General features: G+C 32.9%; 3 protein-coding genes across 8 annotated transcripts in view; 2 read left to right on the forward strand and 1 right to left on the reverse strand.

Moving 5' to 3' along the window:
• The window catches only part of Gyg (glycogenin 1), a 31,614-nt gene extending 17,887 nt beyond the window's left edge, over nucleotides 1–13,727 (forward strand). For 2 of the 5 annotated variants that reach the window (XM_070108526.1, XM_070108527.1), the window contains 2 exons: nucleotides 8,196–8,409; nucleotides 12,213–13,727. In XM_070108526.1, the coding sequence (XP_069964627.1) occupies nucleotides 8,196–8,409; nucleotides 12,213–13,315 (1,317 nt within the window). In that variant the 3' untranslated portion in view covers nucleotides 13,316–13,727. Of the gene's footprint in view, nucleotides 1–3,443; nucleotides 4,275–8,195; nucleotides 8,410–12,212 lie in introns of all 5 variants that reach the window. The other 3 variants (XM_070108524.1, XM_036356775.2, XM_070108525.1) reach the window with 3 other exon arrangements.
• LOC106623377 (titin) overlaps nucleotides 1–15,438 on the forward strand; it is a 33,353-nt gene extending 17,915 nt beyond the window's left edge. The window contains exons 2-3 of the mRNA XM_036356774.2: nucleotides 13,847–15,067; nucleotides 15,130–15,438. Coding sequence (XP_036212667.1) covers nucleotides 13,847–15,067; nucleotides 15,130–15,197 — 1,289 coding nt within the window. The 3' untranslated portion in view covers nucleotides 15,198–15,438. The remainder of the gene's footprint in view (nucleotides 1–13,846; nucleotides 15,068–15,129) is intronic.
• A 3,239-nt stretch (nucleotides 15,439–18,677) lies between these two features.
• On the reverse strand, nucleotides 18,678–25,275 carry LOC106623379 (UDP-glycosyltransferase UGT5-like). 2 transcript variants are annotated; one of them, XR_011396048.1, is made up of 7 exons: nucleotides 25,094–25,275; nucleotides 21,872–22,027; nucleotides 21,679–21,775; nucleotides 20,482–20,943; nucleotides 20,211–20,414; nucleotides 19,193–20,145; nucleotides 18,678–19,138 (listed from the first exon to the last, which is right to left on the reverse strand). XR_011396048.1 is itself a non-coding variant. In XM_036356772.2 (6 exons), the coding sequence occupies exons 1-6, from the start codon at nucleotides 25,094–25,096 to the stop codon at nucleotides 19,463–19,465; spliced, it is 1,605 nt and encodes a 534-aa protein (XP_036212665.2). In that variant the 5' UTR covers nucleotides 25,097–25,275; the 3' UTR covers nucleotides 18,678–19,462. The 2 variants fall into 2 exon arrangements, 1 of the variants encoding a protein (XP_036212665.2); XM_036356772.2 differs by having other exon boundaries at nucleotides 18,678–20,145.
• Nucleotides 25,276–27,859: the final 2,584 nt, after the last annotated feature.

Here is a 27,859-nt window from a genome sequence, read left to right on the forward strand (position 1 = left end):
CGAATAGAAATATTTTCGTATTTAAACAAAAAGAATCTAATTGTACGAATTAGGAAGTATAGGAGGAAATCTTTATTGTTAAATAGAAATTGTGAAATCAAACTAAAAATATTTACTTTTCCTTATTTTTATTAAAAAAATCTTGAATGACAATAGCGTCTTCCCAAATTTTATTTTTAAAATCTCATTCAATTACTTCCAAAAAGGCCACATATTGAACACTTACAAATATTACAAAAACATTCTAAAGCTTTAAAAAAAAAACATTAAACCATGCTACTATTTAAATTTGGCAAATAAATACACGACAACCGAAGCAAACATTTCAAAAACGCATTTCGTGTAAATAGTTTTCAACACTTAATGCAGCATTAGACTCGGCACACACACTTGGACAAATATGTTTTCGCTCTAAAAATACACACACACACACGTAATGCGTTCAAAAGCTTTTTGTACTTCTTCAACTAAAATATTTGTTTATTTACAATTTTTTTCCTTCATCTGTCAAATCTCTACAGCGCTGTCAATATTGTTCGGTGAATAGACGAGCAATTGCAAATATTGTGAACTCATTTTTCTGTATTTAAGCCTTATTTATTAGCACAGCCCACACAAGTTTAGCTATTTTTGGCATCCACTATACAAACTGCCTCCAATGGATGGATTAATGGATAAATAGTGCTGACTTTTAAGGCTAAAGTGATTAGATTAAATATTTGTTTTCGAAATTGCAAAAACAGTTTTTGAACATTATTTGCCACAAGCACATCACTAGATTGGTAAATAAGCTAATATGGTGCTAAAATATGAAAAGAAGATATAATTAATTTTTTTCTTTTGATATAATTTTTCTTTTTCCTCTTTAATCTATTGTGATCTAAATTTTTGCAGCTCAGAGCATTAACTAAAAAAACACATATTTTGCGTTTATTTCGCCTACAAAACTACATATGAATATATATACACATATATATATATATATTTACAAATATATATATATTATATATATGCATAACCAATTCCGCGCATCTGCAGATGATTTTTCGTTGCCAACAGCCTCAAATCAAGTCATGGTCGCCACACCCAAATCACTTTCCACGCATAAATAGCGCAATCGCCTCAATTTCGTTTCAAAAATTTCGATGAAATCTGCGCAATTATTCTCTTTTTTTTAATACAAGTATGTGTGTGTGTTTATGCATAATTCATTGTTGTTCTGAAGTGTGATTAGCGCAGCGTGATGTTGGCATTTGGCCAGCGAGAGCGGCGTAAACAAATTGTTCATAGTTTATTTATACAATGACAGAGAAAATAGATTAAGGATATTTAGTATACATATATACAATTATATCTATGTAGTTATATATATGTCTAGAGTGTATCTCATATATATGTACGTATATTGCGTTTTGAATAATGATTTTCAATAAAATTTTGTTAAAAAATAAATTATGTTTTCGTTCAAGAAAATTTTCAATTTAGGAAAATGCTCAATAAAACTGAACAGTGCTTCAATATAGTGGTTATTGTATGCACCCTTTCTCTAACCTCGAAATAGTCACTTGCAATTCATTTAGATACATTTTAAATAGCTTACTTCTTTTGTTGCTTATGTTACTAAATATTAATTTTATCCTGAGGTTGAAAATAAGTGTAAGTGCTCACAACGATTTAATAAGCATAATGCTAGTAGAGAACTTTCTTGCACATGTTTTGGGAGATGTACTCCTTAAGTTTAAAAAATTATCCAACCTATTAAAAAAAAGTCTCTGCAGCTACTCCAATTTTATTCTGAACTTACTTTTTTAGAATAGATAATATTTCATAAAATTGTTAAACGTTCCCGGCAGATTTTTGAGTAAAATTTGATAACTTGCATTTTTCAAATGGCTGGAATTGATATTAGCCTCCTCAATAAATTTGTGGCAGACTCTATGACGGTCGTTTTGATTCATACCTAGGAGTGCTTGGTATCACAACGAGCAAGCGCCAAAAGCTGGTCAAGTGGGATTATACGTGCCCTCATGAAGCACGGAACAGTCTATTTACCTATTATATTGTTCCAGGTGTACCATTTTAGTGGATTTGCCCAAAACTCCTACCGAGCTTGGATAAATATCCGAAATAACTACATTTTGAATGAGCGCCCTGATAATTTTAAGGTTAGAAATTGATGGAAAGATTCAAAAGTTCTATTTGTATAAAAACCCAGCAACCAATATTTGTGTCTTGCTATATATTTAGGCAAAACTAAAAATTTCGTACAATATTGCCATCATATCAACAGTTTATTATTTGTGGGAAGTACATGCAGTGCTAATTTTATCAAGCTGTGCTATGAAGTGATCAACTCATGAATATCCGTACTTCTTACTATGAAAATACTTGAACGGTGTTTTTAAGTTAATATATCGTTGACCACTTAAGGGTTAAAATAAATTCGAAGTTCAAAGTATTTCAACATTAAGTTCTCTTAATCTTTCTTGGCAAAAAAATCAGTACAACACTTCAGAAAGTGAAATCGATGAGATTTGTCTGCATATATCTCGATGGTCCGAAGGTCATTAATTGACTTGTAGTTTTAATATACCTATATGTATATTACAACGGCACAAATTATGGAAAGACACTTCCCAAAATAAGAAGGAGATGTCATATTCATAAAAAAATGTTAAAAAATAATTCTATAGTATATTTATGAAGGCACATAGATTTGTATTTAAACATGGGAGACCATTGAGAGGTAAGGATTTTTTAAGTTAGGTCATATCTAACGCTATATCAACCTACTTGTACATGTAATAATTGTGAAACATAACATCTTTTTTAAAGCCTTTTGACAGACATTTCTAAATATAGATAATATTTTTATCCTTTTTCAAATGCATAAGGGAGTTTAAAGCAACATTTTAGCTTTCTTTACCTACGTGTAAAACAACCAATTATGTATTTCCTTCAAAGACTATATACTAGTTAATACAGCTTCAAATTCAGGTGATATTTACTCCTTAGCGCCATTCCTTAAAATTCAAATAATTTATATAAAAAATTAAGCATTTAAAGCATTGCTGCATGCTGTTGCTAGTTCTAATTGTTATATATAACTACCGTTATGCATATATTATTTTCTTATTTTACACAAATTATTACTAACAACTGCTAAAAGTTATATATTTTTATATTTTTCTAATACTTAACATGCCAAATGAAATTTTAAAACCCAACTAAATTTTTCACAAAATCAAATTCAAAACCAAAAATCAAAAATTGTATTCGAAACGCATTTATGCTTTAACTCATATGAATGTGTTATCTCCAATATGGTAAAAAATTACAATAAAACACTATTGGCTTGCGGTTAAACTGAAACGAAATTCGAAACAAAAATCGACAATAATTCGCGAAATCTTCCGCAACGAAAAAATGTCCTCGCTGCACAGTGTGGCGCCGTCGTTCATTATTACTATCACTATCGCCCTGAAACACCAGCACAACAACAACACGATCATTACTATCAACATTATGAACATGAGCAACATCATCAACAGCAGCAGCAACACGAACATTCACCATCGCCGAATTATTATGAGTTCGAAGATATCAAAGAATTTCGTGATCCTTGGGAAGATTACTATGAGAATTTAGCCAGAGAGCGTAGTAATAGCATAAAAGCGAGTGAGCAGCAGCACGAACAACATTATGAACACGAACAACATCACGAGCACGAACAACATCACGAACACGAACAACACCACCAGCACGAATGGCAACAGCCAGCAGCAGAGCCAGCACACGAGTGGCACAGCAGAGAGGAAGAGCAATCAAGACAAGCGCATTATGAGGCTAATTATGAGAGAGAAGAAGCTGCGGTTGTCGAAACACCACAACCACAGCCACAACCACAAGAGTACCATGAACAAAAAGACAAGCCAATAGAACAATATCAGGAACAAGCAGCCTATGAATCCCATGAAACGCATGTTACCCCTGTTAGCCAAGAATCCCATGAGCAAAGTACAAAAACCTCAACAAGCGAAAATGTTGAAGCTACTGCCACTGAGCAACGAATTTATGAAGCTGATATTCATAAAGAGAACACTGCCCAAAAACAACAAGACTCCTCATCTGTAACGCAAAAATCACAAAGTACAGATGGGACAAAGAAAAAAACCGTTAGCACTAGGTCTAGAACAGATAAGCAAGCATTCCGTAGTAAAGATGTGAATGAAAGAGAAAGAGAAAACAAAAACAAAACTAAAGAAAAGAATGAGGTAAAGTGACATGCCACGATCATATGACACACCTACTCAAGTGCTATATAGTTGAATTCCTATTATCTAGTATTATTTATAAAGCACTCCATTCAAATTCGGGTATAGATATGTATATTAGTATCGGCTTAGATGGTGTTGCATAGCGGAATATTTAATAAAAAAAAATAGCAACTTTGAAGTGCAATTGTCTGTAAATATTTGGGAGTTGCCAGATTTGTTGAAACGTTCAATTTGGTATCATAGAGTATCAGTGGTATTACTAGAGCATGTCATTATCTTTGGCGTAGACGAGCTTTTGTTATACAATTGGTGGTGCATACCCTTCGCTTTCAATAAATGAAAAAAATAAATATTTTGTGGTCTAACGTTCAAAATTTGTTGAGCATTTAAAAATTCACTGCCTTGTCAGACACTATTCATAATTTCATTCAAATTTCATTCTCAAAATTTAACACTTTTTCAATCATTTTGACAGCTAATACGCTTCGTCAAAGATCATGCCATGCTATCACTAGCTTGTCAGCCATTTTGTGTCAAAGTAAAATTATATTAGACGTGACATCGTTTCAAGTATTTTCATGTCATTATAATAGTGTGAGTAATATATATTTTCATTTGTATTGTCATTAGTCAAACTTAGTTAGGCATGTCATTTGTAATGTCACCTGAAATATCAATAGTCTTGTCATGAGTTAAGCAAGCTGTCATGTCATGAGTCATGCAAGCGGTCATGTTATAAGTCTCATTAACAGTTCTGCCAAAAGTCATGTTATGAGTCATCAAATCATGGTTCTAGTGTCGTATATAATCAAATGTCATGTGTCATATGTCATGAGTCTAGTCAATTGTCTCGTCACTAGTAATAGTCACACAATATTTAAGATGAAATCTAGAATTGTCACGTCAATTGTCATTATATATTTCATATATCGTCATATTTATATTCATTAATATCGCTTTTCATCATAGTTTTGCTGTCAGTTCGCGTGCTTGTCATTTTATTCATTCATTTGTTTATGTTTTCTAATACAATATTCATTCATTCACCATCAACGCACACGAATTGCTTCCTGCGATAATCATATATAAATTAATGTCATACGATTATATTTCCGAAAAATATATGGAAGCTTGTAAAGGGCTTTGGGTAGTATCTGGAGAGAAAAGTCTTTGTTTTAGCCTCTCGGCATCGTACTTATTTCACAATTTTAATAAAATTTCTAGCCAAAGTGTCTTCAATTTCCGGGATAAACCTACTGTTTAGCTTTTTCTTGTTTATCAGGAATAAAAGCTCAAAACGTTAGTATAAAAACCACATATATACGTCTTAAATTATTCTTCAAAATAGGAGTTCCCGATTACGTCGCCATCAGAAGGCTCGATCGTGACTTCAACAGTAAAAATTATTTTCCCTCTTGTTCTAATTCTAAACCTTTCTAAGTCTATTCATTTTTCGAAGTTGTTCCTCAACTGAAAATTAATTTCAGTATTCAACCTGAGAAAATATATCTTCTGTGAACTTAAATTCCAGTATATTCAGTAATATAGATAAACTATATAAATGGTAGGAGGCCTACAATTTATAGTTTCCCTACACAAAATTTTGAAAATTGGTCATTTGAGGTGAGACCTAAGTTCCGTTCTACTTATTTACTATGCTTTTAGCAGTAGTAGTATGGTAGGCCTCTTTGCTCGATTATATTTCTAAATTAGTGTTGTGGTCAAGAGTGTTTTGATCCAGACTGATCAAATCGGTTAAACGACGTATTACATTTTCACATAATTCATTGCTAGAATTTCATAAGCATCCATTTAATTTAGGTATTTTTTTTCTGCAACACCGAATTCATTTTCTGTTAAATCAAAATCATCTCATCGGAAAACAATATAAATTTGTGTGCAACACAATCTCATTTCCATTTTTTATCAAAAAAAATTATTCATATTATGGATTAAGTTATTCTTAAATTAATCGCGCACTTTGGTATCCATAGTAATCTTCCCGAAGGTGAATGAACGAATATTTTGGCGTTTGGATGCTGCTTCGTACTAACAAATGTACAGTCTGGTTTAACGGAATTTCTATAATGAAAAATATTTAATAACATATATATATATATATATATATATAATATATTATTTTGTTTGTGTTTGCTGCTTAAATACAAGTTTAAAATTACATGTTCTCTGTTACATATTAAAGACTAACCCAGCTTAAATATATGCTTTGGTTTGCACAATATTTTATGTTCTACATATACACACATAAATTATTATTATTAAATATGGGTTTGGAAAAAAAATATTTGCTGACAAGGAATAAAAAAAAATTATCAAAAATTTCCGATTTAAAAAAAATAAATTAAGAAAACAGATTATTTAACCGTTGGAAAATTTGGAAAAAAAAATTTAAAGTTTGGTCATTGAATGATAAATAACATTTTTATAGTGGCATTTATAATTTTAGTTCTAAGAGCAATAATTTTGGAGGTATGCTCATTTTTAACCATGGGTGTGCTTATTTAGCTAGAAAAAAAATATAAAAAAATTAAAATTTAATTTGATTTTTATTGCGACTGTAAAAATATTGTTTTTATTTTAAATATTACGGTATTGACAAAAAATTGTATATAATAAAATATAAGTATTTTAACAATTTAAAAACTTAACTTTAATTCTTACTCAATCCTAGTGACGATTAATTTAAAAATTTCAGATCTATAAAATTAATTAAATTATAAATTTGAATCTGTATCTTTGAACATTGAAAATTTTTATTTAATTCTATTTAAATAATAGTCGTCTTTGATTCACCACCTTCGTTTTTCGAACTCCGATCTCTTGTTAAGTACTTTTTATACAAAAGCGACAACAAAGTTACTGAGTTGAGCTAAACCTTTTCTTTATCTTCCTACTTTTTCTAATTTATGCCAGTTGCTTGTTCGATTCCAAATTCGCTTAGCACTGACGAACTAAAACTCAAACGAGTATTGTTGAGATATTAGCTGTCTTCGGTTCATCAACCGTTGACTCTGCAATGAATCGAACAAACGCTACCAAATGCTCAAACGGGCAGCGCTTGTGGTGCAACCTTGCGCTAACATGTATGCTGACGTATGCGCAATAGTGTTATGATTTTTTATTTTTGTCGCGTTAAAAAATGTTGGTGTATCTTTATTTTTATTTTCTATATATTACTATCATTGATTTTAAGTCTTAAATTTCAAAAATATCTTACGCGAATTCAACTCGACAACTTTGTTGTTACTTTTATAACAAATGTAATTTTTTTGACAAGAGAGCAGAAGTGAGCAGAGAAGTGGCGAATCGAAGACAGCTTTTATTAAGTAACTAGTAGTTAGGGTCTCTAAAACTGCAATAACATGAACAAAAGTTTCATTATAATATATTAGGGGTGTTCACTTTGCCAGCAATAAATAATAATTATTATATTTTAATTATGGGGAAGTACATATTGTAATTAGTTCAAAACTTACAAATTGTTTACGCGTGTACGTCTTATAAATTTTTATTTAATTTAAGAAGAAAAACTTGGTCTATAAAAGTTTTTGTAAATAATATTTTCTTTTTTAATTTGATATTTTGACGAAATTTTTTTTTAGTGTTACCAGAGTTTGGTGAGATATTTGTTAATTCGAAGAAAATTTTTAAAATATTTTTAAAACAAATTGTATCGCGACAAGCTTTTAAAGCTTTTATAAAGGAAATTTTCAGACATAACTTCCAAACTGCAAATATTTTTTGACCAGTTTAGACACCAAAAATATGTATATAAACACAATTCATGTAATTTCCATGTGACTTTCCATAAAAATTGTTATATTCAATGAAAATTTTTCTAACTAACAAATATTTTTTCTTTACTATCTTCCTTCCCCACCCTACCTACCACAATAGGCTGGTTTGGCTGGCGCTTTGTCGCAGCTGCGTCTCGGCGAGCAACGCACACCCGAACAGGAGGTCTATGAACAGCTGATGCGTCGTCAATGCTGGGAGGCCGGACAAATCGATTACACGGGCCGAGATGCCTTCGACAATATTTGGAAGAAAATAACACAAACCTTGGAATCGAAACCCGTCGCCACGCCGCCACAGGAGGAGGATAAGTCTGGTACTTCATAAATAAAAAAATGTTTTAATAAAAAGAAAACAATAACTTCTAAACAAATATGAAGTGAAACATTTTCAAGCACATGAAAGAAAAGTGACGTCCTTCACAGTTATAGCTACATAAATACTAAAAAAAATAATATATATATATAAATACTGAAAAAATAATACAAAATTGCACAAAAAAAGAACAAAATACTACAACAAACATTTTACATTTACAATAAAACAAAAAATGTTTGCTACAAAACAAAGCACAATGAACAAATTTTTTATATTACGCACGCACACATACATACATACTGAAAAGCAGGCACAGTATGCGACAATAAAATATGCACAAGGTGAAGGCACATACTTTATATGACATTGGTCGAAAAATTTTTTTTTTTATTAAATTTAAAATATTTTTTCGATTTTGAGTCAAAATTTTCCAGCAGCGCTAGTGCCAAAATTTATCACTTTGATTTTCGAAAATCGAAAATCACTTTTTTAAAAATACTCATACTTGCCATATCATTGCACCCACATCATTGCAATTGTTAATTATCTACACAATTTACTTAATTTTCTAACAAACAATTCATTATTTAAGTAAGTCAGTTGCGCATTATTTCTTATATTTGTATCAAACATTATTTTTGCTGTTATTTCGATAACTTTTGTAAATTGTTTTTCACAAAAATCATATTTTAAATTAAAAACTGTAAAAATTCGACTATTTTGTAAGACTCATTTTGTATTTAATAAACTTTTGCAAATTTCGTTCAATTTGTTTGTTTCGCATTCGTTGGGTTTTGTGTGTGTTTAAGGCGTAAATATATATTCCCCCTTACTTAAATATTAATAAAAATAACATGCATATCTTCACCATGCATATTTGTGTATTTTGAAACGGTAAATTGTTGAATAATTATTGAAGACTTTTGCAAGAAAAAAACTAATAATAATAAAGAAAAAAAAAATAAAAAAAATATAAAAATTTAAGTTGAAAGAAGACAATTTTGCATTGTTCGTAATAATATTTCAAAAAGCGCGATCAAATGCAAAACACCGTTATATCAATAATAATATTACATGAATAACAAATGTTATATATTTTTCGAATGAAACTTATTTGTACTACACAATAAAAAAATATAATTAAACATATTTGTATTTGTAATTTTTATTTTTTTTAATTCAATATTTTTAATGTTTTCCTTACAGTACTTTCTATGTATGTATGTATATATATTTATAATAATTTATATGTTTATAAAAATTTATCAATTCTTATTTGCAGCATATTTAAATAGTCCGGAACTTTGTGGTTAACATAGTACAATTTTGTTGATAACTTTGTCTTCCCTTCGTGTACTACTTCGTGAAACTCTCTGTTTCCTATTGCCGATTTATTTGTGATGTGAATGTCCTTAGTAAGAGTGATGGTAACATTTCGATGTTTACAAGCATGCTATCGAACATTTTGCTCTAAAATATGGTTTTTTTTTTTTTACATATGATGAAATGAATGAGTATAAGAGCTAAATTGTAAATATGATGCAAGCAAAGCATTTCCCAATTTGTGTATTTCCGAAACAAAATAATTATAATAATAAAACTAAAAGAATCACATGGTACAGTTTTTTTGGTGCTCTTAAATCGACAATTTTTTTCTAAAATTTTAAAAAACGCAATTTTTTTCTATTGAAAATTTTTATAAAATCAGACCAACAAATATAAATAATGTGATATTTGTGCTTATGAAATGATGTAAAAAATAAAACAATAGTCACAAAAATATATGAAATTATCTCAACTAAGGTTGTGAGACTCTAAATCTAAGTCTTCTTCTCTAAATTTTCTTAAGTTTTCTTAAAACAGCGATGTTTTATAAATTTATTATCAAACAATTTTTATCAAAAAAAAAAATTATATAAATGTTTAATAAAACTTTGCTGCATTTACTATTCTTTTAAAAATCGTATTAATAATATGATTATTATAATAATAATTTATAATAATTTATAATAATAATATTAATCCATAATTATCGATAATGGAAAAAGTCAACCGTTCTTGATACGTTTGTCATAATTAATTTAATATTATGTTCTATTCCACACATATTTTCGAAAAACGACACCTGGGCATGATCATTTTGATTTCAATTTCGAATTTTCGAACATCTGTTTGCACATTTTATGGTACTTAACGATCTCCAAAAAACTTTTCCTCGAACAATACAAAATTATGAATAACCTTAAGCCAAGTATGAGTAACCATATGTAATGTTTTCTCGACTTGAAACCAAATTTTGAATTTAGTATTTAAAATTCATCGAAAAGTGTAAATTATTTGCCGTATTTAGTCTTCACTTAGACCGGTCAAAATTTGACCATTTTACAGTTACACAATTTTCAACATTTCTCTGGTGCGTTCTTGAGAGAAATAACCACACCATTATATAAGAATTAATATTATTCCAAAATATTTTAAACTGTTTTTACGCTTATAACGGTATATAAAACAAAATTATAATCAACTTTAAAACGGTGTTATCTTTACAATGGCATATCATTATAGGATATCTCGGTAATCCTTGTTGTCATAAAAAGTGATGCGCTGAACAGTAAATGTGCTCAAATACTCTTATTCCATAAATTTATATCATTGAGAGAAAAATTTCAAAAAAATTCAGCATTTTCTAAATCAGAAAATAATATTCATAAACATATACCGCTTGGAAATCTCATACTTTATCAACAAAAATTGTTTTCGTAAGGCAACATATTCTCACTACAAATAAACAAACTTTTTCGCAAATTCATGGTAAATTGCTTTTGTTTTTACAACACAACAAAACACTTGTGAAAACTCGTATTGTTGCTTCTGTAATTGCATGTTTAAATTTAGTTGTTCCAAAAAGTCCAATAATTTCTCCAACTTTTGAGACTCCTAAACATGTTGAACATGAAAGAACCGAAGCAGAAATATTATATACTGACGATAAATCTTTCACTACTTACAACATCATATTTTGCTACCATTAATAATAGCAATGCATTGGTATTGATGAAAAATCGAAAAAAAGTTTCTAATTTCCTACAGATTACACACGCTGGATGAAATTTAATACTTCTCGGTTCTCTAACTTCTCGGCTGTTTCTGGTGTATTGTTAGTGGACCACTATTGTGGTGTAGTAGAAAGATTTGACAGCTTTAGTATGGAAAGAGTATTTTTTAATCTTCAAATTTAATTTCGAATGAAGTGTGAAAGTTCCCCTACCCTTCAAAATAAGAGTTAGCTGAACTCCTGTTAACTTTATTAGTGGGTTTTTTGGTGGCCTATCACATACTGTCATCTTTAATATATATGTATGTATATTGGCTATAAACTTGTATAAATGATCTTTTTGTTTTCTGTTTCATTGGCTCTAGTGGTTTCCATTATGTTGCTCCATTGGTTACAGTGTGCCTTTATAATACTAACTTTTAATTTACAACTATCGGCTAATTAGAAATATATTCATATATTAGTTGCTACTTTGAGTTGTAGATGAAAAGTTTAGAAAAAATTTAAATTTTTATTTTAATTTTTTGAAACTATTACAATTTGATTTTTGTTGTTTCATCATCAACAATCTCACCATCGCCATAAGCTCAGCAATCAACCCATTAATCATCGGATAAGTCAAACGATCATCATACGTCAAAATAAAAACAAAACAGAAACCAAAAGTATATTTTTGCAGTACTAAAAAAGAAAATGGCACTTATCTGTTTTAATACCGTTAGTTGTCATTTATTTCTTATTTGCAGCAGAACACCATTACATAGAAAATCCAATGCCTCCTAACAACTTTATCCCTTTACACATAGGTGGCATTGCGCCAGCGGAGGATGCTGAATCGGAACGCTTAAATCGCATTAATCGCATGTTGCAAAAGAGCGCTGAGAAACTGGAAGAGCTGAAAGTGGAGGACGTGTCTACACGTCCACTGCTGGCGGCGCCGACTAACACCGCTTCGACGCGCAGCAGATCGCCAGCACGACAACAAAACACTAACAATAACAACACTAATCTTAGTATAAGCAATAAAAATAACAACAACAACAACGATACTAATACACAACGAGGCCTGAAGCGAACGGCCTCACCGAGACCGATACAACAACAGCAACAACAACAAAGACAAGTACAGACACAACAACAGTTGCTGCAATTGCAAGAACAACAGCAACAACAACAAGCCATACAACGACAACTTCAACAACAGCAAGAGTTGCAAAGACAATTGCTGCAACAACAGCAACAAGAGTTAAAAAGACAATTACAACAACAAGAGCGGCAACTGGCGATACAAAAACAATTACAACAACAAGAACAGCAACAGCAACAGCAACAGGCGATACAGAGACAAGTACAACAGCAGCAACAACAACAAACAATACAAAAACAATTACAACAACAACAGGTGACAGTACAAAGACAAGCACAACAACAGGTAACAGTACAAAGGCAAGCACAACAACAACAGCAGGTGACAGTACAAAGACAATTACAACAACAACAGGTAACAGTACAAAGACAATTACAGAACCAAAAGGTGACAGTACAGAGGGAAGCGCCACAACCGGTGCCACTAAGTAGCAAAATACCACCGCCATTGCTATCACCACCCATACAACAACAACCATTACTGCAGACACAACAACTATTACAGCCACAACAACCACGCAAACAGACGCCTTTGCAACCACAACAACAACAACAACCGACAACGCAACAACCACAACGCCCACCAAGACAGAACCAACATCATCAACTTCAACAACAACTACCGCAGACATCACAACAAGCGCAGGCACAAAGCGCTGCCGCCAAGCAGCTTGCCAACAAATCGAATCGCAAATCCAAATAACAGTTACTGAAATTGGTGGCACGTTACGGTTGTTTGTTGCCCACGTGCATCCTTGAGGAGCTTGCGGGCGTACGATTACCGAACCCAGTACATGTATGAGCACAAAACAAGACAGTTGAACTTACGAATTTGAAATTGTTGTTGCAGTTGTAGTTGTTTTTCACAAAGAGCCCAGACCTTGTAAATACTTACACACATACACACATGCATACTAAACTTATCAATAAATTTACAAACGAGAGAAATTACTCTCAAAGTGATAACTCGTTGAAGAAGAGAGGGAAAGTTGCGCGCAGGCGTAGCGGTTAAGTGCTTTATTGATTGAAACCTAAGCTGAAGTTGTTAAAATTAGTTGCTTAAGATGCTTAAAAAACTAAAGCAAAACTAAAAAAATTAATACAAGAGCAAAGAATCCACCGAATTTTATTTATTCACACACACACCTCTTCTCTTTATAAACAACAATAAACGCACCACATCATAAAACGAATGGCAACCCTACACCGACTCCACACGCATACACATACACAGAACTCTTGACATCCGCTGACATCGAAGACGGCAAAGTCGAGGTCGACCCTGTCACCAAGGCACGCACCGAATACAAGGTTATCGATGGCGGTTATGAGGTACGCACCATCACCCCTCAGCCAAATGGCACCTTGAAGACCGCTGTGCGCACTTTCTGGGATCCTAAGCCCGTCAGCGAAGAGGATATGAAGCGCGAGGCACAAAATAAGCTAGAGATTCGTAGGCGCTTTGGCAAGGAGGTACGCATCGACAAAAATACAACCATGTTGACACGCGAAATCGAAGGTGGTTACGAAGAAGTCTACACCATCATCAACGAGGATGGCACACGCAGCACCCGCACTAAGACTTTCTTTGATTCGATACCCACTGAATTGCCCGAAGACTACAAGGTGCCTGCCGTCGATAAGAATAAGAAGAAGACTTTGGTGAAGAAATCTTCGGTAGACTCGACCGACTCAACTGAATCGCGTCGTATTGTACAACGTACCGACCAACAACAGGGTAACTTCAAGCAACAAACCACTGTGGAGGAGTCACGTCGTGTCATGCAGAGCACTGAGATCACCGAAAATAATCGCACTGTACGCAAGAACTCTGTACAAGAGCAAAATATCAAACAAATTACCTCATCCACTGGTAGCGGTGTTGATACTAAGGACAAGAAGAAGACCAAGAAGACTAGGTCGAACATACCACCACCACCACCAGATTTCATTGAGAACGACACCACCACTGTGAGCTCGAAGCGTGTGCCACATGGCGTTGAGTACACCTACTCTACAAAATTGGAATCGGGCAAAACTATCACCACTTCGAAGACGGTGTATGAAGAAGAAGAAGCCGAATTGACTGAAGAAGAGATACGCGCTTACAAGAAAACCTTAAAAGATGCTGAGAAGCATAAAAATGTTACCTCCACAAAGAAACTCAGGTCTGAATCGGGCACCAAGAAAGTTGTACCATCTGAGAACCCCGGTGATGTGACTACCGTTGAAACCATTAAAATTGAAGGTGGCACTGAATATCATTACACCACTGTCACCGCTGAGGGTATCGTCAAGAAGGCCGTTAAGACTGTTTACGATCCGGTGGCAAGCAATGGTGGCGAAGAGAGCGAGGAAGAGATCGTAGAGGAGTACGAGGAGGAGATCATTGAGCCTGGTGAAAAGAATGTGCGCACTATTGAGACCGTGAAGCAATTGCCAAAGAAGTTCGAAGGTTAGTACTACATTTCTTTAGCAAAATACTTTTGTGAAACATAATTTTTCCTTTGTCTACAGAAGAGGTCACCGTCACCCATGAGAAGACCGAGAAAAAGGTAAAGAAGTCCATGATGATCAGCCACTAAACTGCTAAACGCTGTAAAGCTTCGCTGCAAGAGCGGATGAATGTGTGGAGCGCAAATTTGCTACATATCAATTTTAATTACACAGGGTGCCTATACCATTTTTATATAAAAAAAAAAAACAAGAACTCATTTTCAAATTACATAAAACACACATACAAACACACGTTCGCATATCGACACCATACTCATGCACTTGTTTGCAAAGGCACAATAATAAATATGCAATGCAAAAAAAAAAAAATTTAAAAAAAAATAGGATGAGTGGAAAATCCAAAAATTCAAAATTTGTTATATTAAAAATTAAGCAATTTTTCTAAAACAATTTTTGGTTTGACACAAAATTATACGACTTTCGCCTCCCTTTTCCATTTCACATTTCAGAGTCCAGTTGTATCAATTGTTGCCGGTTTTATACCAATTTTCGTAAGCCTTGTTCTAAATTATTTCACTAGTTATCTCGTTCCTTGATCGAATTTGCTGAAAATAAACAAAATCATATATTTTGTACTTAATTAATAAAATACTATTGTAATTTTACTTTTTTGAAATGCAGATAAATTCATTTATATTAATAAAAAATTATTAAATTTGAGGAAAAATATATATAGAAATGCATAAAAAATACTTTTTGTTTTAATTTTTAAAGGGTGAGTAACGTTAAGTCAGCGTATTGTATAGAAACATAATATATGTTAACTGACAGCTGTCAAAACACAATACAGTGATGTGTGAATGCCAAGAAAAATATTAATATTTCGTATAAAGATATATTTTTACCGATCTTTATAAGTTATAGTGTTTATTTGGTTTAATTAAATGGTATAACGGTTTTTTTATTTGACGTGTGGTTTTCAATGTGGCAATACCTTTTTCAAAGTCAGCTGTTACTACATTTATACGCAGTTTGGTTTGCCATTTCACAATGAATAGTATACTTGCGCTCAACCAATATTTGCAAATCGTGCAAATTTATTACCAAAATAATGGTTCGGTTCAACCGACGATGCGCCCAATATGGTAATCTACAAGTCATTGTTGAGACGACAGACATCGTTATCTCCTCAAAAAGTCACTAGTATGGTGTGCTTTACAGGCAGATGGACTCTTTGGTCTATATTTCTTAAAAAAATGAATACTTGCGTGGATTCCAATATCGTGCGATTTAACACCTCTAGAATATATTATATTTGGTACAGTCGTTTGATAAGCCCGAGACGATTGATGGCTGAAAACAGTGGTCGAAAACTAGGCCGCTTTGCTGGCGATTACTTGTCCAAAATCTTTTTTTAAAACATAAGGTCAACTCTTTAGCATTATAATAAAACTTAACTCTTGGTAATAACATTAAATAGTATGCATTTTGTTTCTTTGTGAAAACAACATATCTCAACATTGGACTACCGTTCATGGACATATATGTACCTAAGAGTTCAGAGAACGCAACAAGAAGAAGTTCACGTCACCACGGTGAGAGATAATTTACTTTAGCATATACCTTGAGGAGAATTTAAATTGAATTTCAATGATATTGGAAAACGATTATTCGAAAACTTATTAGATAGACTTTATTACTATGAGCTTATTAACTATGACGGTGAAAACAGCGGTTTTTCCTTCCATTTTATTGTCCTAAATTTTAAAATTATTAATTCTTTTTTAGAAAGCTGTAGTTGCCCATTACTCAATAGCAAATATACATAAACCAAAGTAATAATGGAAACCAATTCTTCGCACCAAAAAATGAAGGGTATTGTTTTAGAGATATGCAAGTTTAATAGCCAATAAAACTTAGAGCAAACATACACCAACCACGGCTACATATTAGAAAAACAATTTATTTTTCCGATTTGGTACAATTTTCTCAAGAAAAATCGACATTTACTTTGAAATAAAGCTCGTAAGGCTGATTTCCAAGTTTTCAGTCGCTTCGGATTTATCAGCATACAACATTTGCCCCACACACCAACACAAAACTATTCTAACGGAGTCAAATCTTATAGGTAAATTTTCGTGAATTTGTATTTGCTAAAGCAAACAGGAAAAATGTCAAACGCAAGTGCTTACTTTGACAGCTGAGTTGACAAGTAAACCTCTAGTAAAATCTTGATCTGTAACTCAAAAAAAAACGCACCATATATTTTGAAAAAATTCTAGGCGTTCGATGAGCAAATTAAAATACGAGTAAATAAATGGCATAAAAGTAAATCAGAAGTCGTGTTGTTATTTATGGGAGTGCATGGCGGCGTCAATACCACATTGTGATTTACCTTTGACCCACATATTTCAGACTTAATTTTTTTATATTTTAAGCGTAGCAGCAGTAACTTCCCAGTTGTAAAATATATGTATATGCATATGTACCATATGGTGCATTCAGTTGAAATCTACTAGCAAGTGAATATATGTATGTGCATCACGGTAAACCGAATTTATTGCATTTTCAATGGCAATTCACTTCGGAAACACTATTGTGCTTTTGTGTTGCTTGGGACTGTAATTGGGACCATAAAGCGGTGCAAAAAAAGAGGTACTACAGAAGCTTATAAAATATAAAGATATACAAATATACCTATATAGGAGAATATAGCCATATGAGCAGAATATCATTTACATATATGTACCTTAATGCACTCATGCGAGAAAATGTAAAAATGAACAAATAAATGTATAAAAAGATTTACGTGTAACGTCGCTCTGATATTGTGTGAGATATGCTATATGGTTAAATGCATTGCTATTGTTAAAAATCAGTAATTAATCTTAATAAAAGTTGACGAATATGTGCAAAAAATCATTGTATATCGAACTTTTGTATAAAATTCAAATTTTTGATGAATCATCGCATTGAGCAATGCGAGCAGAGGAAGGTATGGACAGAAGCAGTAAGCCTTTAATAAGGCTGCATTATTTGAAATGGTAATATTTTTTTTGGGTATATTACCTTGTTTTGAGCGAATCGTAATAAATCGTTCGTATTAATTGACATAAGTATATGAAACAAAGTTCTCACAAATAAGAAATCTTTTCATTTGGAGAAAAATACCACTCAGATGACGCAAAAGATTTGTCTGCCAACGCAACATTAGCAAACGTCATCGCTCAATCAGGTGGCTTACTGTAATTATACAGAAAGATACTCTATACAATTTATATTTATAAAGATCAGTATGAAAAACTGAGTCGATTTAGCCATGTACGTCCGTATGTCTGCATATACGCAAATTTTGTACACGTCCTATTCTCTCTAAAAGGCTACTTATTTGTCGGAACCGTCGATATCGGAACACTATATCATATAGCTGCCATACAAACTGAACAATCGGTATTAATTATTTGTATGGAAAACAAATTTTTTATTAATGAAATATCTTCAAGTATTGTACGGATTATGGTCTAAGAAAATGGTGTAATCTCTAAAGAAATTGTTCAGTTCGGAAGTTGCTATAGCATATAGCTGTCATACAGTCGGTGCAACCGAAATTAACCTTTTCTCTTGCGCTTATTGCTCTTCCTAACAATACATCATGAATCGATTGCTACAAACATCAAGAAAGCCTCGAAGTGTGTGAAACATTGGTTTGCCTTTAGTGAACAAAATTGATCGTTACTTAAGAACTGATTATAAATTAAATTAACAGCTGAGATTAAAAATATATATATTTTACATACAAACAACATTACGTCAATGGGTGCAAATATTGCAGAGTGCTTGGGTTGCGCTCAAATGATATTTTCAAAGGAATTGTAGATTGCTCATACGTCATGGTGCACCGTATTGCCAAATATTAAATAACAGTGTATTGATGATTGGGGGGGAAAAAAAGACGAAAGGTTTAAAATCGAAGAAGATTGCCGCACAATGAGAATGACATAGAATTATTGATAATGAGGCCCCCCCCTTTCCGTATAACCTCAAATGTCAACGACGTCAAAACCAAAACCTGTAAAAAAATCTTTCAAAACCGGCATCACAATCCGCGACATCATTAATTCACCAAAGTAACAATTCCCGATACCAGTGGAGCTGAAGAAGTGAGAGTTCAAGTGAAATTCTTGCAAATATGGGACAGTCAAGAAGGAAACGCTGAGGTTATCCCTTCTCTATATCATCTCGCCAACTTTGACTGTAACCCACTAGTTTGAAAAATAATAAAAGAGCAATAAATATAATAAAAGATTCAATGAAAATGGAGTTTGGTTTGTATGTCTACTACAATTAAAAACAATATATATATATATATATATATATATATATATATGTATATCTATTGCCTCTTCTGCTTCTTCTCCTCCTTCTGTTTATTTCCATTGCCACGGCAACGCAAAACGAAGCACACCAAACCAACAAACACCAGCACAGCTAGCACAATTCCAGCAACAACAAAAGCTATCACATCCAGCAAATAGAATTGATACCACTTCAAGGCGAGACCAGCGGCGCGCAAATGCTCAGCACCCTTGTGGCGTATCACATACTCGATCCAATAGACGGCGGTGTCACGCGCATTCAGCGGCCGATCGTGAAAAATGCTCGAGATGCGCTTGATGTTGGCACGATAGCTGGGGTTCTCCAGCAGCTCAATAAGCGCATACTTTAGTACATCATAAGTGATGGATTGGAAGTGCAAGCTGATGGCGAAACCGTAGAGTTCGGCCTTTTTCAAGTTCAAGTGTTGATCACAGTAGAAGGGCATGCCGAGCATAGGCACTGCGTAGTGCACACCCTCCTGTGTGCCCAGTAAACCGCCATGCGTGATGAATACGCGCACATTAGGGTGTGCCAGTATATCACTTTGTGGCAGCCATTTTTTCACCATAATATTTGGTGGCAAATTTATGATGCTCTCATTTTCGAACTTCCACAGCACACGCTGCTTCATACTGCGAAAAACGTCGACGAAAATCTTTAAATAAGCCGGTGGCATGTCCTTGCTCTCCACATTACTGCCTGTGGCGGTGAAAAATTAGGCTATTTAATGACTTATGATATATATCTAACTTGAGGGTGCTTACCCAAACTGAAGTAGATGGCGCCGTGTTCCGCCTCGTCCAAGAAGTTTTGCATATCCGCTGGCAAAGCTTTGGGTGGATAAATATGCATGCCACCTACAGGCACCATGCCATCTATGGTGGGACGTGCGCTAGTCAAAGGTGCAAAACTATTCAATAGCATGGCTGACAGATTTTTCTCCATCTCGGTTACTTTCGGGTAGTTAACTGTTTAGAATTTTTTTTTTCCAATTTTTAAAAAACTATGTTTTAATAGTAACCGACGCGCACTCACTTGGCAAATGTCCGAAATACTTCGCCACCAAGTCGTCCATCAAAGGGAAATATACATACTCGCGATGCAGATCCTCATAGAGTGAGTTGTAAGTGTTTTGCACACGCTCCCAGAAGTTCATGCGGTCGGAGTAGGGTAGGAAACCATGTGGTACATAGGACCATGGCGATATTATGCCAAACATTTGACTCATATGATTCTCATAGCCCAATGTGCTGGTACTAACCACCGGGATTTTATAAATATGACTGAGCGCCAGGAAGGCTTCTTGGTAGAACTGCTCGACAAGCAGTAAATCATAGATATTCTCGGTTTGCTTGGCATTAATAATGTCCTGCACTTTGCGTTGCTTGAGCGCATGCTCTGTGGTGGCAACACCTAAAACTTGTAACATCTGCAGGAAACCAGCTAGCTCCATGGTGGTGAACTCGAAGATATTACGTGCGCCGGCATCTTCTTTGACTGAAATTATAGAATATAATTAAGAATTTTTCGTTCAATTTCAGTTTTTTAATACGCTGTTTAAGTACATCCATAAATAGTAGTACACTAGAATACCACTGTGGAATACTAGACCGTTAGCATGGAGTTTTCGTCGGAAGAGGGCGGGTGATAGACAGACTACGCTTTCTGCTCTACACATGTGTTTAAGAAGATCTACAAGTAGTATGGCTACGTGGATTTACTCCGAAGTGCTTAATCTTCTAAGGTGGGGTACTAGGGATTATGGAGGCTTGCAGAGTTATTGTACAAAAATATGACAAATATACTTTCCAAAATTTTAGTTTCTGCCAGCTACATTACTACCACCCTTAGTATCGCTGGAGAGCAGATTTAAAATCGTAAGACCGTGCAATGCTCAGATCACTACTCTTATTAATGAGTGGCGCTCTTATTAGAGAGACTGCAAATTGGGACTGATAGCGATGCCAGCGGATTTTACAACCGTTACAATTTTTCAGAACTACTTAAGATAACTGTAATAGTTAAACGCAAAACTCAAACTGATAATAAATAAATTGAAAACAATTAAACCATAGATCAAAAAGAAAATACCTGAAATGGCAAAAAATATACTAAGATAAATGCAAATAATTGTTTGTATCTCTACGTTTTAGGCATTCAAATTTAGATTTTAAATAAATTGTGATTTTCAAGGAGTAAGAAACGTTTATTTCTATAAATCTTTTTACTCACCATCCTTCCAGAAATCATAGACTGGCTCAATAAGTATCTCAGTGTAGTTGCTGCCCAAGTTGAGTGGCGCTAAAGAAAGTGCTGTGATTAACGTGACCTGCGCAGTGCAGTCGATGAATGCACATATAAGGTATAGCAAATTTGATTAGTGAAATTAATTTCTACAACAATTTTTTCGGGAAAGCGGACCTACCTGATGTCCGTTCCTAACCAACTCTTTTATTATAGCTTTTTGCATCATAAAATGACTTTTGCCGGGAAAGGAATACACCGAGAGTATTCTGGCGCCATTAGCGGTGGATGTGATAGCTACAGCTAGTGACAGTAGGCCTAGTAAAATTTTGGAATTCTAGAAAAATGTAAAAATAATTGTTTTTTAAGAAAATTTATTACAATTTGTTGATATTGGTACTATATTTGTTGGTAATAGTATATTTGTATGAAAAAGACATTTTTAAAACTATTCTATGAAACTCGTTTTTTAAATTTGCTTCAAAATATCACAACCAGTGTTGCCTACACTTCGGCGCGTAGACACATTTTATACATAACTCCAGAATTATGTATAAGAGTGAGTAAAATAACTATTTTCGGCACAGGGAATAATTCTTTCTGTTTTTACAATCAAATCGGGTTCAGTTTAACTCTTTTTTTGATAATGAGTTTAATTATGGATTTTTTGCAATAAATAGTTCATATGACTTATGAAAAGTTCAGTTCCTTATAAATGTTTATTGGCAGCTTAAAAGTCGTAAGAATCTAACTTCTTAGATGAAAATCTGTAAATATTTAAACTAAAATTTTGATCTTACTGTTTTTCTCATAGTGTTGCTCCAAACAATTTATATTGCATTTGCATTCAAGTAGGACTACAACATATAATTAACATTTTCCGTCTGGTATCATTCATCATTTTTAACACTTACTACTTTGTTGCATGCAATTGTTATGAATACGATTAACTCATTTTAATTTGTTCTATAATTAACATTCGAAGATTATTTTATATCATCGCTTTAACGTATATACAAAACTTGTTTACAGGTAGTTGTGTGTGCATGTAAATTAGGGTGTCCATTATTTTGCAAGCAGATTTTTTTTTTGCAAACGTCCCTTGAAGATTTCAAACGTAATTGAATTTTGAAGGGTCAAAAAGGGTTTATTTAAATTATGGGAAAACTGGAAGTCCTATAAAGAAAAGCTATATAACAATGTTGTAAGTAATGAAATGAACTACAACTTTTAATATTTTATGTGCAAAAATCAAATATTCAAACTTTTGGGTATTTTATTTTTATCTTGTACAAAGAAAACTTTATATTTTAGTCTCTGAAACTTCAGGCGGTGTATTCAAAAAATACTCAACTTGGAAAATAAGGGGTACCCTAATCTATGTATTGTCGCCCGCTATCTGATTTGCAAAACTGAAACGAGATGTCAGCTAGTTTGAGAATACTAATTAAAAAGACGTCACATGGAGACAATGTAGAAGAAAGTACTTGAAACAAATAATAAATTCTAGTAAGCACGCGAATGCTGAGTATAGGTTAATATATACATATTTACAAACTATTGCCCATTAAGGCGTGCTTGCAATCTCCAGAAGCTTTTAACTTGCCATAATTTTTTATTTAATGTTTTTTATATTACAAATTGATGAATATTATTATCATACTTAAACCATAGCACTATAAAAAGTAAAAATGAGTTTATTATAGCATAAAAATATTTCTTCGGATATTGTTGCATTTTCTTGGGCAATCTGTGTCAAATTTCTTGTAAAATAAAAAAAAAATTTCCCTACAAGGAATTTATTTTGATCGAACTGTTGGTATGACTCAAATTGTTTTATATTATTATATATTATATAACTCAGTAATGGTGTTCCTCAGATAAGTTGTTTTCAATTCCAGAATTGTTGTAAACAAATTAAGTTCAAGTAGGAATAAAAAGAATTAAATATATTTTAAAATGTAAGTGTGTGACATGCATCCACGAACTATTTTAATTTTTTCTTTTTGCAAGACGTAGTCAAGACTGTTTTTGGTTTTCTGTGTTGTTTATTGTTTTGTGGTTCAAACTCGATATACATATATATTAAGTTTAAATAAGGCAAAAAATTGTTATGAGTGTATACATAAGTATACATTGACAGAAATTATAACATTTTTTACACTTAGTTTTCTGTATATGGATGTAGTTGTATATAGTTTTTTATTCCAAAGAGCTATAGGATAGAGATCTAATGATTGATTGCTTTATTTAAGTAAATCTATTATCTACGGTATTATCTAGCTGCTTTTATGCCTTGTTATGTGATATGTCTATCGTTAGCTGACCATTTGTCCCGGTTTGGCCGGCACAGTCCGGACTCCGAGTTAAGCGTCCCGGAGTTGCTCTCTTACCTATTATACCTATGTCGCGATTTTCAGTGAATTATAATATGAAAAGAATCGATGACTAAAAACCGTCCGGGATGACAAAAATATGGTCACATAAGTCTATCGTATTATTTAATTTATTTCACCGATTTAATTACCAATTAAAAAAAAAATTATAAGAAGGGCAACCTTGTTAAAAGTTATTCAAAATTCTGAAACCATTTTTTTTTTGTTTTTGGTATGCTTTTTGTAATATTTAGATTTTTTTTAAATTTAATTTATTAAACTTTTAAGCAAATGGCAACCTTTCTTAAAAAAATATTTACAATTGTTTTTTAAATTGTAAACCATAAACCACTAAGTTTTCACGCACGTCTTGTAAAATTAAATTTATATATTGAATTAAATGTTTTAAAAAGCTGGCAACTCTCCTCAAGAAATATGCATAAGAAATTATATATCAACTTAAAATTTTATTAAACTTAATTTTGTGTGTGCATATTGTAATATTTAATTTTCCCGTAATTTAAAGCTATGATAATAAATAATTTGAAAATGTGGCAACTCTTTTTAACTTGTTTTTCAACTTTTAGCTTTCTTAGACATCTTTACTTCGGTAAGCGTTATTATATAAATGTTTTATACTTCAAATTTCCATTCAGGTGGCAACCTTTGGAAATATTTAGTTTTAAGCTATCCGGGTAATATAATGTATTGAGCAATCAAACAAAAAATGCAATTATTTCCGCAATAACTTTGAGGCTACTTTGCATACTGCGAGTGTGATGAAATTTTGTGTTATAACATAATTTTGTTGCAATCAATTGTAATATGCTTAGCGTATTCTCACGTAATAATATGAGAGAAAATAACAAAAATTATTGTTTTAATTTTTCACAAAATAGCATAAATAATTTTACACATTTTTAAAAGACAGTAAAATTATTATAAAATTTTTTTTACACAATAAAATATTTTTTTTTCAATTAATAAATAGTCTTAAATCTTTTTTTTTTTTATTTATATTCAATTACCATATTAATGCGTTTTGTTCTTTCAGCACAATATAGAAGTTTTTTAATTTCCTTTGATACAAATTTATTTAAACGCTTTTACAATAACTTCCCACAGCTCAACTTAAGCGCCAGGCGCCACACAGTTAATGATGTTGCTTCGCCGGCTGATTCCTTTGCACTGATCCGAAAATCAACTTCAATCTCACAATATTACGCGGCGATTAATCTCAATATCTTCGTTTTGTGTTAAGTTTTCAATTCTAAAATGTGATGCTATTCTCTATGTAGCGCCTGGTTCTCGCAAATCTTCCCAGTAGCTGAAGCCAACTGCTATAAAAATAGCTATATTACTTGTCCAGTAAATCAAATAAAGTGCATCGTACAACTAGTTGCATTATAAGAAAGAAGAAAGTGATGTATTACCAAGCGTATTAACATATTATTCAACAAAGGCTTATTTTGAGCCAATACAAGCATGCCTATGTTTAATTCAATTTTCCATACACTTTACACTTCTTATGTGCCTCAGCCGGGACGAACTTTAGCGTCTTCATCGAATTTTGTTTTATTCGGTTTCAGCTAATTTTTGGAGCGTCAATCGCTAGATTATTGGAAAGTTGTGACATCATATTCGTAAGCCTACGTTTCGTCACCAGTAATGATGTATTCGATTAATTTAGAGCCTCAGTTTCAGGTTTTTTGGTACGGGTCTGGTATTAACATACTTCATACCCAAAACAATAACCAAACTGTGAAGGGCCGATACACAGCACAAGAGTTGTTGATATCCTTTGCTATTTCTCTGATGCCAACAAGACGATTTTCAGGCACTATTTCTTTAAATCTTTCCGATGTTATCGTCCATTACAACGGTGGATGGACGACTCGCATGAGGCAAGTTTTTGATGACTTTACGACCTTCACTTAATGCTTTGTGCCACTCATATACTTGTGTTTGTGATAACACACTAATTGATATATGGAGATTAAAGCCTGAATATGGAAAAAGTTGTACGAATCCAGATGGTATCTTTAAAATTATAAATTTTATAAACTTCTCTGAAATCATCTAGGTAATATCTCAAACAAAGTATTTATTACGTTTTAAAGAGCAATTAAGTGATCGCTGTCAAATTGTGTCAATTTCTGACACTGACTCTCATAGGCACAAATGCAGGGTTTATGGTACTTCTATAAGTGGGCAGGAATGTTATGTTTGGATTGCGTGCGCGTTAGAAATTCTCATAGTAAATTAATAAAGTACAAAATATTTAACAGTTTACAAAGCGGATGCTCTCGTATTAATACCATTTAACTTCTCACAATTGCAGCCGAACCATATGCAGGTAATCAACTCAAATGAATTTGTTGTTGCACGATATATTAATAATGACGTTATATTAACTATAAATAAGACTGCATTCTAACTTTAACTCAACCCGTTTCAGTCACTATTTTGTTTTTGTTGTTACTAATATTGTTGTTGCACTTTTTATTTATTTTTTGTTATAGTTACTGACGTTTATCTACAAAAGAAGTGCACACTCAAAACTGCTATTTAATTTCCAAATACTCACTATTAAATGTTTTTAACATTATCTCTGTTGCCAGATCAAGTTACAAGGATTACCAAACGCTCTTATAAACTAATTACAACAGTTCAGTGCAATGTGCTTTCATAAGTAATATATTTTGTTTAATAAGTAATTATTATGTTAACAATCACGCAGTGAACCTAGTTTTTACAATGACGTACATATGCTCTTTCTTATTTTCCACTAGCAAAAAAAGTGCGTAGGTTGTGAATACCCGCAAGCATGCTTGTGTTAGAATTAAAAATAACTTGCATACTTTTAGGCTAACACAATAATATAGTGCATGCATATAATGAGTGTTCGCATGTGTGCGTATTAAATTAAGGGGCACACATAATGTAATATTGCGAAAAATTATTTTAGCATATATCAGTAGATTATACCTTGAAAGATATCATACAAAAATTGTATATGAATATTTCTAATATTTTTTAAGTTACAGCCTTTTAAACGCGTTTATCTCGAAACTCGGAGACAAATATTCTGATCGCTATCAAATGTTTGTCTCCTCTGCATACAATGACGACTTAGCTGTTTTTTGATCTGATCCAAAATCGAATTTTGGCAGGCTGAAAACGACCAAGATTTTGTGTAAAATTTAACGTTCGCAATAAAACTCCGCAATTTTGTTAGTTTTTGATTTTTTTGCTTTCGGCCGTTGGTCATTGTACGGACGATAACTTCTAGTGAAAAAGATTTTAAGTTTTTTAGGTTCTCCTTTGAAGCATCGTCGAAGATCGCATATTACTCGATACATATTTAAATTTTTTTTGCAAACATTTTACTTTGTATTCCTTTGGATGTAAGGATGTTTGGACCTCCGGCCTTCACGACCTTGCAGAACTGCTACGGACCATTGGCGCCTGATCGACACGGCATATACTTAGGATGACATATTTGGATTTGGTTGAGCTCTGGGCTGGTAGCCGGGGTGGTCTGCCACCTAGGTATGTAGGAGTGACACTCTGCAGTAATGACTTGTTGATTAATGCCAAGGCTGTGACGTTAAAACCTTGTCAGGCTTCGAAGTACGTTCCCCTTCGTCATCATTAGGTTGGTGTGGTAGGTAGAGGTTGAGACGACTCCCTGTTTGCGCTGGTTGGCTCTGAACGCACTGCCTCATAAACGCGTGAGTCTACCTCCGCTTTGGCCTTATTAAAAGGACAACCTTCAATGTATAAATATATCC

Source organism: Bactrocera oleae, chromosome 4, assembly GCF_042242935.1.
Source record: "Bactrocera oleae isolate idBacOlea1 chromosome 4, idBacOlea1, whole genome shotgun sequence".
Classification (NCBI taxonomy): domain Eukaryota; kingdom Metazoa; phylum Arthropoda; class Insecta; order Diptera; family Tephritidae; genus Bactrocera; species Bactrocera oleae.